General features: G+C 44.1%; 1 protein-coding gene and 1 non-coding gene across 2 annotated transcripts in view; one reads left to right on the top strand and one right to left on the bottom strand.

The window, feature by feature from the left end:
- The first annotated feature begins 1184 nt into the window (after nt 1-1184).
- TRNAL-CAA (transfer RNA leucine (anticodon CAA)) lies at nt 1185-1267 on the top strand. Its single transcript has one exon. It is a non-coding gene; the product is annotated as a tRNA-Leu (tRNA).
- A 6378-nt stretch (nt 1268-7645) lies between these two features.
- Nucleotides 7646-16313, bottom strand: part of CCDC158 (coiled-coil domain containing 158) — a 46064-nt gene continuing 37396 nt past the window's right edge. The window contains exons 21-23 of the mRNA XM_069976201.1: nt 14065-14229; nt 12942-13043; nt 7646-9726 (exon numbers count right to left, since the gene is read on the bottom strand). Coding sequence (XP_069832302.1) covers nt 9680-9726; nt 12942-13043; nt 14065-14229 — 314 coding nt within the window. The 3' untranslated portion in view covers nt 7646-9679. The remainder of the gene's footprint in view (nt 9727-12941; nt 13044-14064; nt 14230-16313) is intronic.

Below are 16313 nucleotides of genomic sequence, written 5' to 3'. Positions count from 1 at the left end.
TTCTGTTTGGAAAAGTACACGACATTGCCGACAGGTTGTCAGGATGGCTGAGCGGTCTAAGGCGCTGCGTTCAGGTCGCAGTCTCCTCTGGAGGCATTGGTTCGAATCCCACTTCTGAAAGCGTACTGAAGAGCGGGCTTTGTCTTTCTCTTTACTTAACTATCTCCTTTCTAGGAGGTTGCCGAGTAGAAGAGCGTAGAAAAACAGAATTTGATAGCGCAGGTTCTTTCAGGGAATCTCCAGAGCAAGGGTGTTCTTTTCTGAGCCTCACCAAACCCTTATTCAAAGAGCTTCTAAAATCCCACCACCTCCAAGAAACCCTACATCGTTCTGATGGACTGTAAGCTGAATTTTTAAATTCCTCTTCGCTGCCATGCAACGCCTGGCCTTTGCCGTAAATTGCCTAAGCTCTCAAAACTCCAAACATCTGAGCTGTATCCTCAATGTTCCTGGCGCTTTTACGCACTGGTGAAGCCTCATGGGGGCAGGGGTTTATCTTTCACTGCAGCCAGACGTGACTGCTCCTGTCTGCTGCCGTCTGATGGATGATGCCAGCGTGCCTGCGTGCATTACACATTTCTTCAATTTCAAGGACCGGTGAAGGCAGACTGAAGAATGGTGCCCATGAGCAATATTGTTTAGGCCAGCTGGGCAATGCTAGTTAGCTGCTTTCTTCCACCATACCAGTTTGCTCCTGGAACTGCAGCTCAGCTCCAACCAGGCCAGTGCTGCCGAGTGGTAAAACGGCACACAAGCCGAGGACAGGCCATTTTGGAGGAAAGACGGGAACGAATCTCATTACTTTAGTTGATGCGTACCTAAAAAAGCACCTGCCGAAACTCAGGATCGAACCAGGGACCTTTAGATCTTCAGTCTAACCCTCTCCGAACTGAGCTATTTCGGCCTCCTGAGTGCACGGTAGCCAATGGCCTTCCACGGGAGGGGTACCAACTGTAGTACAGCACTTCTCCCAAAGTACTATCTGGAGCTACCAAGAGCTGAGGAGCCACAAGCATGGAGCTGGGCAGTCACACGTGTCTTCCTGACCCTTACTTGGGTAGTACACAAGATTGTAATATACACCCAATGACGGTCATGGTTTTTCCTTTGGAGAAGTTCTCCCGCTAAGGCTTAAGGAGTAGAATAGTTCTGTTTGGAAAAGTACACTAGCTTGCCGACAGGTTGTCAGGATGGCCGAGCGGTCTAAAGCGCTGCGTTCAAGTCGCAGTCTCCTCTGGAGGCGTGGGTTCGAATCCCACTTCTGACAGCGGACTGAAGAGCGGGCTTTGTCTTTCTCTTTACTTAACTATCTCCTTTCTAGGAGGTTGCCGAGTAGAAGAGCGTAGAAAAACAGAATTTGATAGCGCAGGTTCTTTCAGGGAATCTCCAGAGCAAGGGTGTTCTTTTCTGAGCCTCACCAAACCCTTATTCAAAGAGCTTCTAAAATCCCACCACCTCCAAGAAACCCTACATCGTTCTGATGGACTGTAAGCTGAATTTTTAAATTCCTCTTCGCTGCCATGCAACGCCTGGCCTTTGCCGTAAATTGCCTAAGCTCTCAAAACTCCAAACATCTGAGCTGTATCCTCAATGTTCCTGGCGCTTTTACGCACTGGTGAAGCCTCATGGGGGCAGGGGTTTATCTTTCACTGCAGCCAGACGTGACTGCTCCTGTCTGCTGCCGTCTGATGGATGATGCCAGCGTGCCTGCGTGCATTACACATTTCTTCAATTTCAAGGACCGGTGAAGGCAGACTGAAGAATGGTGCCCAAGAGCAATATTGTTTAGGCCAGCTGGGCAATGCTAGTTAGCTGCTTTCTTCCACCATACCAGTTTGCTCCTGGAACTGCAGCTCAGCTCCAACCAGGCCAGTGCTGCCGAGTGGTAAAACGGCACACAAGCCGAGGACAGGCCATTTTGGAGGAAAGACGGGAACGAATCTCATTACTTTAGTTGATGCGTACCTAAAAAAGCACCTGCCGAAACCCGGGATCGAACCAGGGACCTTTAGAACTTCAGTCTAACGCTCTCCCAACTGAGCTATTTCGGCCTCCTGAGTGCACAGTGGCCAATGGCCTTCCACGGGAGGGGTACAAACTGTAGTACAGCACTTCTCCCAAAGTACTATCTGGAGCTACCAAGAGCTGAGGAGCCACAAGCATGGAGCTGGGCAGTCACACGTGTCTTCCTGACCCTTGCATGGGTAGTACACAAGATTGTAATATACACCCAATGACGGTCATGGTTTTTCCTTTGGAGAAGTTCTCCCGCTAAGGCTTAAGGAGTAGAATAGTTCTGTTTGGAAAAGTACACGACATTGCCGACAGGTTGTCAGGATGGCTGAGCGGTCTAAGGCGCTGCGTTCAGGTCGCAGTCTCCTCTGGAGGCGTGGGTTTGAATCCTACTTTTGACAGCCGACTGAAGCGCGGGCTTTGTCTTTCTCTTTACTTAACTATCTCCTTTCTAGGAGGTTGCCGAGTAGAAGAGCGTAGAAAAACAGAATTTGATAGCGCAGGTTCTTTCAGGGAATCTCCAGAGCAAGGGTGTTCTTTTCTGAGCCTCACCAAACCCTTATTCAAAGAGCTTCTAAAATCCCACCACCTCCAAGAAACCCTACATCGTTCTGATAGACTGTAAGTTGAATTTTTAAATTCCTCTTCGCTGCCATGCAACGCCTGGCCTTTGCCGTAAATTGCCTAAGCTCTCAAAACTCCAACCATCTGAGCTGTATCCTCAATGTTCCTGGCGCTTTTACGCACTGGTGAAGCCTCATGGGGGCAGGGGTTTATCTTTCACTGCAGCCAGACGTGACTGCTCCTGTCTGCTGCCGTCTGATGGATGATGCCAGCGTGCCTGCGAGCATTACACATTTCTTCAATTTCAAGGACCGGTGAAGGCAGACTGAAGAATGGTGCCCATGAGCAATATTGTTTAGGCCAGCTGGGCAATGCTAGTTAGCTGCTTTCTTCCACCATGCCAGTTTGCTCCTGGAACTGCAGCTCAGCTCCAACCAGGCCAGTGCTGCCGAGTGGTAAAGCGGCACACAAGCCGAGTACAGGCCATTTTGGAGGAAAGACGGGAACGAATCTCATTACTTTAGTTGATGCGTACCTAAAAAGAAATCACCTGCCGAAACCCTTTCCTAATATACTTACCTGTCCTTTATTGGCCCCCCAAGGAGATTTCCGGTCCGGTCACGTGATCTTGCAGCTTGTGGCTCGGATCCTCTTCTCCTTCCGGTTCGGTGACGTCACTATACCCGGCGTTGCTCTCCGTCTCATTAGCAGCAGAGCACTGAACCCTGACTGGCTTGGTAGCGTGTAGCCAATCAGGGTTCAGTGCTCTGCATCCCCACCACGCTCCAGAGTGGGGGTCCCCTGAGGCTGCAGTAAATTATCAGGGGTAACTGCCGGTCGCCAGTTACATGGGCCGGCACTGCAGTACAGCAGGTACTGGTCTAGTGTCCATAATCACTCCGCAGGACCCCCCCTCCCCTTGTCAGCGATGCCGACCGAGTCCCGGGACGGGATGCGGCGGGCGGCTTTACTTCATTCATAGCTACCAGACACCCAGCCGCCCGCCGCATCCCTTCCCCCCAGGGACTCAGGGTCACCGTCGGTGAGGAAGTAATGTTTATCGGCAGCTGATCCCCCCGGCCCCCCTCCCTGTCAGAGATCGCTCACCCCCACCCCCGGAGCATGCTGCTGGCCCCGATCTCAGCACTGGTCTGAAGCACCTATACTCAGCTGACAGGCGCTGTGTACGGAGCAAGACAGAAATCTCTCCTGCCTCACTCACACAGCGCCTGTCAGCTGAGTACAGGTGCTTGAGACCAGTGCAGAGATCGAAGCCAGCAGCACGCTCCGGGGGTGGGGGTGAGTGATCTCTGACAGGGACACAGGGAGGGGGGAGTCCTGCAAAGTAATGTGTATTAGTTGCTGATCACCCCCCGGCCCCCCTCCCTGTGTCCCTGTCAGAGATCACTCACCCCCACCCCCGGAGCGTGCTGCTGGCCCCGATCTCTGCACTGGTCTCAAGCACCTGTACTCAGCTGACAGGCTCTGTGTGAGTGAGTCAGGAGAGATTTCTTGCTCCGTACACAGCGCCTGTCAGCTGAGTACAGGTGCTTCAGACCAGTGCAGAGATCGGGGCCAGCAGCACGCTCCGGGGGTGGGGGTGAGCGATCTCTGACAGGGAGGGGGGCCGGGGGGATCAGCTGCCGATAAACATTACTTCCTCACCGATGCCGACCCTGAGTCCCTGGGGGGAAGGGATGCGGCGGGCGGCCGGGTGTCTGGTAGCAATGAATGAAGTAAAGCTGCCCGCCGCATCCCGTCCTGGGACTCAGTCGGCATCGCTGACAAGGGAGGGGGGGGTCCTGCGGAGTGATTATGGACGCCAGACCCCGCATTTACCTGCTGTACTGCAGTGCCGGCCCATGTAACTGGCGACCGGCACAACCCCTGATAATTTACTACAGCCTCAGGGGACCCCCACTCTGGAGCGTGTGGGGATGCAGAGCACTGAACCCTAATTGGCTACACGCTACCAAGCCAGTCAGGGTTCAGTGCTCTGCTGCTAATGAGACGGAGAGCGGACGCCGGGTATAGTGACGTCACCGAACCGGAAGGAGAAGGGGATCCGAGCCACAAGCTGCAAGATCACGTGACCGGACCGGAGATCTCCTTGGGGGGCCAATAAAGGACAGGTAAGTATATTAGGAAAGGGTTAACTTTGGTTAACCATTTCCTTTCCTAAATTATTGATTTTCCCTGGAATACCCCTTTAAGGAGTAGAATAGTTCTGTTTGGAAAAGTACACTGCCTTGCCAACAGGTTGTCAGTATGGCCGAGCGGTCCAAGGTGCTGCGTTCAGGTCACAGTCTCCTCTGGAGGTCTGGGTTCGAATCAGCGGACTAAAGTGCGGGCTTTGTCTTTCTCTTTACTTAACTATCTCCTTTCTAGGAGGTTGCCGAGTAGAAGAGCGTAGAAAAACAGAATTTGAGTGCAGGTTCTTTCAGGGAATCTCCAGAGCAAGGGTGTTCTTTTCTGAGCCTCACCAAACCCTTATTCAAAGAGCTTCTAAAATTCCACCACCTCCAAGAAACCCTACATCGTTCTGATGGACTGCAACGCCTGGCCTTTGCCGTAAATTGCCTAAACTCTCAAAACTCCAAACATCTGAGCTGTATCCTAAATGTTCCTGGCGCCTTTTGAGGTTTACAAAGTGTATTAAAATACTTCTCGGGATTAGAAAAACCTAGTTGTTTTCTTCCACCATGCCAGTTTGCGTGTGGAACTGCAGCTCAGCTCCAACCAGGCCAGTGCTGCCGAATGGTAAAACGGCAGAAAAGATTTTGGAAGAAAAACGGGTACGATTCTCATTACTTTAGTTTATGCATACCCCCAGTTGTATATACTCCTTGTGCACTGCCCTCAGTAATATATCCCCCTTGTGTGCTGCCCCAGTAATATATAGACCCTATTGTGCTTCTCCCAGTAGTATATTCCCTTGTGTGCTGTCCCTAGCAGTATTTACCCCTTGTGTGCTTTCCTTAGTAGTATATACCCCTTGTTGGCTGCCCCAGTATTATATACCCCTTGTTTGCTGCCCGCAGTAGTAAATATGTTCAAAATGGTAGCACATCACAAGAAATCTTTATTATAACATTAACATAGATACAAAAATTGTATAAATATGAATATACAGGAGTAGTACAATGAGGGAGATAAAACCCCAAATACTGCTCTACATTAAAAACATTTTAAAAAAAATGGTGGCCTTTTAAGTTTTTTAATGTAGAGCAGGATTTGGGGTTTTGTCTCCCTCATTGTACTACTCCTGTATATTCATTTTTATGCAATTTTTGTATCTATGTTAGTGTTATTATAAAGATTTCTTGTGATGTGCTACCATTTTGTGCATATGCTTTGTTACTTTGTAAGGATGATCCAATGTTATATGCATTGGTTTAGCACTCCATGGTTGTTAGTGGTGCCCACTAGTTTTGTATATATAACGCAGTAGTAAATAGACCCCATTGTGCTCCCCCAGTTATATAGACCTCCTGTGCTCCCCCTCCCATATAGTATATAACATAAAAAAAAAAACACGTGTGATAAAAAGTGATCAAACAGTTGCATATACGCAAACAAGGACAGATCATGGACAGAAAGGACAGATCATGTCGCAAAAAATGACACCTCACACAGCCCCATAGACTAAAAAATAAAAGCGTTATAAGCATGGTAATAGAGCAATTTTAAGAAACATTTGTTTTTTTTTAAATGTTTTAATTTTTTAAAAGCCATCAAATAAATGTTATGCAAGTTATATATCGTTGTAATCGTACTCACTTGAGAAACATATATAACATAACCGTTTTACCCTAGGGCGAATGGCGTAAAAAATAAATAAATAAATGTGTTTTATTTTCAATTTCACCACAAATAAAAAAAAAAAAAAAAGTTTTACGGCATATTTTATGCATAAATTAAGTCTCTCATTGCAAAGTACAATTAGTGGTGCAAAAAAATAAGGGCTCATCTGGGTCTCTAGGTGGAAAAATGCAAGTGCTATGCCTTATATACATGAGGAGGAAAAAATGAAAGTGCAAAAATGAAAATTGGCCTGGTCTTCTAGGGTTTAAACAGAAGGAAAATGAGTAATATTTTTTTGGAAAAGCTTTTTGGCAACACGGTAAATGCTAAATTAGCCGGTAAACTTTTGACAGCCAATTGGATCCTCCTTTGAGGTAGCTTCACATATGGGGAAGGAGCTAAGTGGTAGGGTGGCCTTGGGTTCAATGCCCAGCATTTCCACTTTGTCTTTTATGCACATAGAATTATTGCAAAGCTGTGTCTCTCAATCTCTTCCCGCGAAACTCTTTTTTTTCGCAATAGTTAAATAAAGTCTGTCCGTTCCAGCAAGAAATTAGGAAAAGCACACCATGTAGGGGATGTAGCTCAGTGGTAAAGTTCATGCTTTGCATGTATGAGTTCAATCCCCACCATTTCCATGCTTTTCCTACTAACGTGGACCTGAGTCTGGCAGTGCTTTGATGCTTAAAGCGTAACTGTCATTTCAGGGTCATTTTTTTTAAAAACATTAAATATCAACAGTTCAAGCGATTTTAAGAAACTCTGTAATAGGTTTTATGTACTAAAAGAGTTTCCTTCTGTACTCAAAAAGCAATCTCCCAGCCTCCCCCCTCACATGAGATGAAGCAGGATTTCTGTGTCCATTATGTGGCTATGGAGAGGGGAGGGGCTGTTAGAGGTGACTGAGCACGGAGGATTTCTGCACAGCACAACACCCTGCAATCTTCTCTCAGTAAGTTCATAGATAAGCACTGACCTTTCTGACCCCAGAATCCTGTTTTAGGTGCCCAGAGAGTCTACAAACAGCTGACCTTCATGTCACCTCTTCCTGCTCCCTCATCTCCCTCAGCCCCTCCCCCCTTCATAGGCTTACAATGGAGAGAGCAGAGCCCGTCTTCACTGGCTTCTCTGTAATGAAGACGTGTTTGCCTGATAATGCACAGATAAGAAGTCAGGGGGGGAGGCTGGGAGATTGCTTCTTGAGTACAGAAGAAGGCTTTTTTGGCTGATAAAACCTATTACAGAGTTTATTAAAATCGCTTATACTACTGATTTCTACAATAAAAAAAAAAATGACAGTTACGCTTTAAGATAAGTGTCACTTTCTTTGGCATAAACCAGGGTAGAGAATGCTTTTGTTCATATCCTACTAACTGGATGAAACTCAAGTCATGTGCCAAACTTCACAGCTGGGTTACATGACCTAATTGCACCTCCTTGCACAGACCCTTATGCCAGTTTGCTGATTAGAACAATAAACACCCAAAAAGTCCAAACGTAAGGGAGCATTTAAGAAGTGTCACTACCTTAATCACTTTTTTTTACATTTCCAAGGGTAAAGAAACCTTTGGTGCCAAGTCATGTGCCAAACACAGCTGGGTTACAGGACTAAATCTTTTGAGACACCACACTTCACTGACACAGACACTGACACAGACTGACTGACACTGACACACAGCATTTAGAGCTCACTCTTCCATCTTTCTCTCTGTTGGGTTGCTCTCTACACTGTCAGGTCATGTGATCAGGTACTTCACCCTTCTCTCTCTCTGCAGTTCCTGCTCTTTCACCTGTGTCTTCTGATGTTCAGCTGCTTACCCTGCCCTACAGTGAGCAGGCTGAACATTAGAACACCAGGCACCTCTCCCTCTCTGGGCCCCTCTCTGGGAGTAAGCTGACGCCAGCCCTGCAGACAAGTTAAGCCACACCATCTTTGCTGACTTGCCAAAGAAATCAACTTAGGGGCCTATTCCACAGGAGCGATAATTGTCTGAATCGGCCAATTTTCGCTCCATGGAATGGAGAGAACGATCAGCCAATGATCGTGTCATCGGCTGATCGTTCATTTAGGTTCAGACCTAAAATCGTTACTGAATCGGCTTACTGAAACAGTCTTTGAACAAAATGTCACTTCTTTTCCTTCTGTTTAAACCAGGATTGCTCCAGGCAGATTTTCTACTATTCATCACCTGTGTCAGCACAGCACATGGGCTGAATCGTTAAGGCACCTGTTGAATGTTCAGACAGGAGAAAATGTTCTAGGGGCATTTCTAATGATGAAGAGGGTGGGGAGGAGGGATGGAGGGGTGGTGCAAAGTTAGGGCACAGATATTCTAGGCCACGGCCATTTGACACAGGGCTGCAAGTTTAAAAGTTGTTTTTTAGGACAACAACTGAACGGACGCCAGGATAGATCTTGGATTAAAAGCAGCTATGTGAAGGTACAAGTGGTTTGGGGGGGACAGTTTGTGGGTATAGAGTCACTTTAAAGGGGTTATCCAGTGCTACATAAAAACATGGCAACTTTCTTCCAGAGACAGCACCACTCTTGTCTCCAGTTTGGGTGGGGCTTTGTAACTCAGTTCCATTGAAAAGAAAGGCGCCTAAAGATGTTATCAAGCGCTACAAAAACATGGGCACTTTCTTTTAGAGACAGCACCACTCTTGTCTCCAGTTTGGGTGGGGCTTTGTATCTTTATACCATTGAAGTGAATGGAGCTTAATGGCAAATCACACCTGAACTAGAGACAAGAGTAGTGCTGTCTCTGGAAGAATGTGGCCATAAATTTGAAGCGCTGGATAACCCCTTTAATGGCAAATCACACCCGAACTAAAGACAAGAGTGGTGCTGTCTCTGGAACATGGCGAAGTTTTAAAACTTAACCCCTTTAAGGTTCTCCACAGGCCTCCTCCTTGCATTAGTAAATCTAAAACCTTTATTTTATTACAAACATATCAAGCCCAACCGGTGCTTAGGGCATTCACATGGTTTAATTGTACTGATGTTGATGAAGCAACACAAGTAGGTGCATGACAGGGCCTACTGATTTTTACTATATATGTGTATGCATATGCTAAAAACTTTAAACAGGTTATGATTTCTGGTAGTCTGGCAATATCATGGTCTCAACAATGGTGGACTATCACAAGTTTACTATTAATACATACTTATAAGCACATTCATCGTATACAGAAATGTGCAATAAATTGTTAGCTTCCCTAGAAAACATAGACCATACTCAATAGAAAACTCCACATTGAGTAACCATTTATCCATCCATCTGTCCTTGAAAGTTTCTTATATGAAAATGTTTTCATCTGCTGTCCCAAAGATTGAAGACATTTCTGAAATAGAAATGTTAAATGTTATAATAGTGCATCTTTAGACATTGTACATTACAAGACATCTGCTGCTTTTATGAGTGTAGTTATTGTTTAAGAACACACTGTTGCTTTCCATGGTGTTTTACATTTATCAACAATATCTTCTACAGGTCATAATAAACCGGTCACTTAATGTATGTAAAGAAATATTTACATATAATTCTGGAAATTAAAACAAACCTCCTATCCTCTGAAGGTTGGAGGAAAAGTTGTGCTCACATATCACCTGTGCCTAAATTTCATAAACTTAACCCTTTCAGGACTGGTTGGTGGCTATAGGTGCTTGTTTTTGTCGCTATTCATGAAAAACAACCTTCCAAAAAAAAACAAATTAGCATCTTAAAGGTAGTCTGTCCACTCCCAGGCTCTACCTAAGGTGCTAACAGTGTGCTGTAGCTGGCAGTCCCCTAGTGTGCATGGTACCTTTTGGTAATTTGTCTGTGCAGTGGATTATATACAATCCTACTGTAATGAAGTGTCAAAGTGTTTGTGCCACACTCTGGCACGCCTCAGAAATCCTTCTTCCTCCCTCCTCTACATAAATAATCAATGCTGCCCGGCCTCCTGCTCTCTCAGCTGTCAGCCAGTGTCTCTGATTGCAGATCAGCCCCCTGTAGGCAGTTTATGTCTAAAAGAAACACTGCAGGTATAGTTGAATCTCTGAACCCAAATGTGTTGGGACTACGGTCTAGGGGTAACTCACCTGTCTGCAGACCTGCCAGCAGTTAATCCTTTGGTTCAAATACCCTGATGAAAATGGAATTATAGGTCTTTACTTTTTTTACTTTTTTTTTTTCCCTCTCATTATTGTATCATTTTTATGGCTTTGTTCACACACAGTATTTTTGGTCAGTATTTTGGTCAGTATTTTGCAACCAAAACCAGGAGTGGAATGAAAACACAGAAATGCTATGTTCACACACTGTTAAAATGCAGTGGATGGCCATCATTTAATGGCAAATTACGGCCATTATTTTAAAACAACGGCCATTGGAAGCCATCCACTCAATTTCAACAGGGTTTTGAACCAAAGAATGACTTGCTCTAGACAGGTGAGTTACCTCTAGACCACAGCTCCAACACATTTGGAGTCAGAGATTCAACTATATCAGAGGACTGATCTGCAATCAGAGACACTGGCTGACAGCTGACCATGGAAAAGGCTCCATGCCTACTAGGGGACTTCCAGCTACAGTACACTGTCAGCACCTGGGTGCTGACAGATTCCCTTTAACTTCTAACAAGCCTTTATGCTCAACAAACTTCAGAATCAGAGTCAGAACAGGAATCCTCAGGAGTATTTATTTTATGAGGGGTATTAAAAATCTGTTAAATCCACTGTGGAATTTGATAATATTCAGACAAAACCTAAAAAGGAGGCCTTATACTATTTCGCTACATGTCAGAATAAAGGTCATCTTCTTCTAAAGTCTCTGCTATTGTGAGTCTTTGAAAAAACAGGCAAAAGGGTTGATAGCTGTCAGACTAGATCTTCTCCTTTTCCATCCTCTAATGTTCCAGCATTATGTCCTAGTACAATTAGACGATATGCTGTTGTCTTTTATGTAAACAAGCAAGGGGGAACCAAGAACAGGAATTTCATGAAGGAGTGAAAAAATTATTATGAGATGGTCAGAAACCAATCTTAGAAGAAATTTCTGCAGTATACTATAAGAGTATCTTAGAACACCCAGGAAGATTTGCTCTGAAAATTTTCTCCATAAAAATGAAGTCTCGGTCATCAGGAGTCAGGGTCTGGGCCTTGACAGCTTTTTGATTCCCTGGATCAATCTCCTTAATTATGCTTTTTCCCAAAGACCTCTTATTTCCAAAGACTCTGAAGAAAGTGAATCAGGAGGAGGCCAATGCCATTGTTGATCTTCATGACCTTCTGGCCCCAAAGTTAGCTCACTCAAGGAACAGAATCTGGAAACCTTATCTACAGCACAACCTGTTGCTCCAGAGAGGGATATGGCATTCATCTGAGATCTTCACAGGCTACAGTTAACAGAATGACGGATGAACTGAGTTATTTATTACATGAAGGTTTCTCAGAAAATGTACTTCACACTCTGGCTCTTGCTAGAAAACTTGGAACTAATAAACTATACTGTACAACACAGTTGTCAAACGTGTGAACCGTTAGCTGTTGCAAAACTACACTACCCATCATGCCTGGACAGCGAAAGCTTTTAGCGCCATACACACGAATGGACATGTGAACGGGGCCAGTGAAATACATTGGTCCTATGTTCTGTCCAAAACGGCAGACATAATTATGGGCATGTAAATAAGGCCAAAATACCATAAACTACTAAAAGAATGACCAGAAACAGGGCTGCTTTTCATGTGCAAGTACAAGACAGCTTATCCTGAAAGGTTATCTAAAATGAAAGTTTCACTTTAAGTACCTTATATGTTTTACTTAGAATCTTCATTTATATATACCCCTCTATCCCCTGAACACCTCTTCCTGCAAGGTGGCAGAAAGAAAAATATCATTCCTGTTGTTCAGCTGCTCTGACAGAGCATGACATTATGACCACCACTTACCTTCGTCCGCAAGGTTCCCAGGCAGAGCTGAACACAGCATTACAAAATATATTCATCACAAATGCAGCATATTTACATTGCAATAATAGCATAACAATTCACGGAGACGGCTGAATACCGGACTCTTCTGGCTCAGTGAGGTGCGGACATCCCAGCCTTTCCTCCCCCTCCCCCCCTCTCTCCCCCCCTCCTCCCCTGTCCCGTTCCTCCCCCTCCTTTTCCTCCCTCTTCTTTTCTTCTTCTTGTAGGAGCGCCTTCTTGGTCATTGACCGAGTGGCAGCCCACTCCTCCTTCTTTGATGCTTTCACAAGGTTGTGAAGTGCACTTGTTCGTTTTCGCGCAAATGTTTGCCGTTGATGAATGTTCGTTCTATGTTTGTAACTAGCTTGCCATGATTGTTTTGTCTTGCCCATTTGGGTATGGCTGGATTAGTTGTTTTCATAAAATTTGAAAACTTTAATAAAATTGAGAATTTATAAAAAAAAAAAAAAAAAATTTATATATATATATATATATATATATATATATATATATACAGTTTTACAAAAGGAAGGTTGGAGGATACAAGGTTTAACTCCAACATATTTTTTTTCCCTAATGTTTTATATAGAAGTTTTTGTTACCTTTATTCTTCTTCTGTAGGTCATTGGCAATGGTTTGCAAACAGTCTAGCCTATGTTGCAGATTTTGATAATTAGTACTGACATTGCCAGAAAGTGGTTCATCTAAAGCAAAAAAAAAGAAGAAGCTGTTAAATATTTTAACTCCTTGATATCAGCTAACATATGGTGGGTGGTACAGGGACGGCATGGAGCAGGATTAGGGTTCATTTACACAGAAAAACAGACCATGAACAGAGATTTTCATCTCAAAGTGATGGACATCCAAAAGGACCAACAAAGTATGGCCAAACAAAAAAGACTTCATATAAACAAAGCCTAAACCTGTTATATGTATGTATTCATATGCATTGGGTTGCTGACTTTGTACAGGTGTAAGTGCATGGCATGTTCACATATAGCCATATACGGCCATATTTTTCTTTTACTTTACAGTGTGTTAACACAGTCTATGGCGATAAAACGGGATTACAAGTATGTTGATAAATATACAGTGGTACCTTGGTTTAAGAGCGTTTTGGTTTAAAAGCTTACAGTTTCTCAAAATTGTGACTTGGATTAAGAGCATTGCTTTGGTTTAAGAGCCCTGAACTGGGTGAGAGCGCGAGAGGAGGAGGGGTCTGCATGGTCTGCATAGCGGGGTCTACAGCCCTGTACTCTGACCCAGGAAGTCTCCCTCCCCTTCCAAATCATGGCAGATCCACTTCAGGCTAGGGCTTTTATCAGGGGACAGGACTGTGGAGGTAATTTTTTCATAGCTGTAACTCCTCTCTCCGGACAGAGAGCGCTGCATGTATGTGCCCACATCTGCCCTGCTCATTCCTTCATGCTCCCTGCAGTCTCTGTCAGCCCTTCTGTTTCCCATCCTCTCCATTACTGTACAGTAACTTATAATATCACATATTCTGCTGTTTCTGAATGTTTGTTTCATCTGATTTACATGTTATTCAGATTAATAAATCATTATTTTGGGGGCGTGAAACCAATTGTCTGCATTTCTAGGATTTCTTATGGGAAAATTTCCTTCGGTTTAAGAGTGGATTTGTATTATAAGCACGGTCCCGGAACGAATTATGCTCGTAATCCAAGGCCCCACTGTATATAATATTAGTAAGGATAAACATACCAAGAATTAAGTCATGATCATTATTAGGACTGTAAAACTTTCCAACGATGGCTGGAGTAGTTAGCAGGCAGTGTACTGGAGATCGAGGTGTAAATTCTTCATTATGGATGCTTTTCTTGGGAGAAGACTCGTTGCATGGTTTCACTGTTAAAGGAAACAAGGCTTCTATAAAGACACATAAAATAGTTACCAAAAGACAAAACTATTGAATACATTAATACAAAATAACCAGAAAAGAGAAAGGCACTAGCAACTATGTTTTTTTTAACCCTTAGGCGACCCTGGACGTACCCGTACGTCCAGCGCCACCTCAATGTGCTCAGAGCGGGGCCGCGCAACGGCCGCGCTCTGAACCGCCGCGGTCCGGGGTGCCACTAGTAGCCCGGGACCATGGCTATTAGCGGGCACGGTCTGATTGCCATGCCCCCTAATAAAGTGGCAGCTGTCAAAGTTGACAGCTGCATCTGATTACTTGTTGCAGCCGTTCCCTGGTGTCTAGTGGGGTGGATCGCTCCTCCAGGACGTTGTCCCGGAGGAGCACTCCACACATCTTACCCCGTTCGGGGTCTGCGCCGTAATGGTGCTGATCACCGCTCGGCACTCGATTGCTTCCAGCTGCAGCAGCCGGAAGCAATCACTGTGCCTATCTCATCGATCTATGCTGCATATCTATGCAGCATAGATCTTTATGAGAGATCAGAGTGCTTATACTAGAAGTCCCCCCGGGGGGCTTCTAGTATAAGTGTAAAAGAAAAAAGTGTTGTAATTAATAAAAAGCCCCCTCCCCTAATAAAAGTTTGAATCACCCCCCTTTTCCCATGTTATAAATAAAAATAAATAAATAAACATGTTTGGTATCGCTGCGTGAGTAATCGCCCAAACTATTAATTAATCACATTCCTGATTTCGCAAGCGTAAGCGTAAAAAAATCCCAAAGTGCAAAATTGCGCATTTTTTGGTCACATCAAATCCAGAAAAATTGTAATAAAAAGCGATCAAAAAGTCGCATATGTGCAATCAAGGTACCGATAGAAAGAACACATCATGGCGCAAAAAAATTCACCTCACACAGCCCCATAGACCAAATGATAAAAGCGCTATAAGCCTGGGAATGGAGCGATTTTAAGAAACATATATTTGTTAACAATGGTTAGAATTTTTTACAGGCCATCAGATACAATGAAAGTTATACATGTTACATATCGTTGTAATCGTAATGACTTGAGGAACATATATAACAAGTCAGTTTTACCCCAGGGCGAACGGCGTAAAAACGAAAAAAAAATAAAAAAAATAAAATAAATGCCTTTTTTTTTTCAATTTTACCACACATTTAATTCTTTTCTGGTTTTGCAGTGTACTTTATGAAAAAATTGCAAAGTACACTTAGTAGCGCAAAAAATAAGGGCTCATGTGGGTTTCTAGGTAAAAAAAATACAAGTGCTATGGCCTTTTAAGCACAAGGAGGGAAAAACGAAAACGCAAAAATGTAAATTGGCCCGGTCCTCTAAGAGTTAAACAAGCAGGAAATTCACTAAATTTCAACAGTGTGTGAACATAGCCTTTATGCATTTTCAATCCACTCCTGCTTTCGATTGCAAAATACTGATCAAAAATACTGTGTAGGATCATAGACTTAAAGGGGTTGATCTTCAATTTATTTTCTTTCAAATCAACTGGTGCGAGAAAGTGCCAGAGATTTGAAATTTACTTATATTTTAAAATCTTAAATCTTCCAGTAGTTATCAACTGCTGTCCTGCAGGAAGTGGTGTATTCTTTCCAGTCTGGAGGGCAGGAGAGGTTTTCTATAGGGATTTGCTGCTGCTCTGAATAGTTCCTGACAAACACAAAAAGGCAGCAGAAAGCACTGTGTCAGATTTGAGAGATTGCGCCACATACAGCAGCTGAGAAGTACTGGAGTTGAGAAGTAAATTACAAATATCTGGCACCAGCTGATTTCAAATAAAAATTTTGGTGAAAAACCCCTTTAAAGCATCAGTTTCCTATACTGCAATTGCGATGCCATTGCAAATACTGTTCAAAATCTCAAGCATAAATTATAAAAATGGAATATGTTCATTAGAAGTCAAATAAACAGAAAAACATTAAAAAATCTGCACCTTTTCCGTGGCATAAGCCCCGTATGCCTAAAGGCAAGGCAGGGAGGAGGTGTGGTCGGCAAATAGGTGTAAATCACGGTAAAAAGCTACAACTGCTCCGGAGCAGGTGTAAATTTCTGAGCCGTACA

The sequence above is a fragment of the Dendropsophus ebraccatus genome, chromosome 7 (assembly GCF_027789765.1).
Source record: "Dendropsophus ebraccatus isolate aDenEbr1 chromosome 7, aDenEbr1.pat, whole genome shotgun sequence".
NCBI classification, from domain to species: domain Eukaryota; kingdom Metazoa; phylum Chordata; class Amphibia; order Anura; family Hylidae; genus Dendropsophus; species Dendropsophus ebraccatus.
The sequence above is the reverse complement of the archived record's forward strand: the minus strand, read 5'-3'. Positions and strand labels throughout refer to the sequence as shown.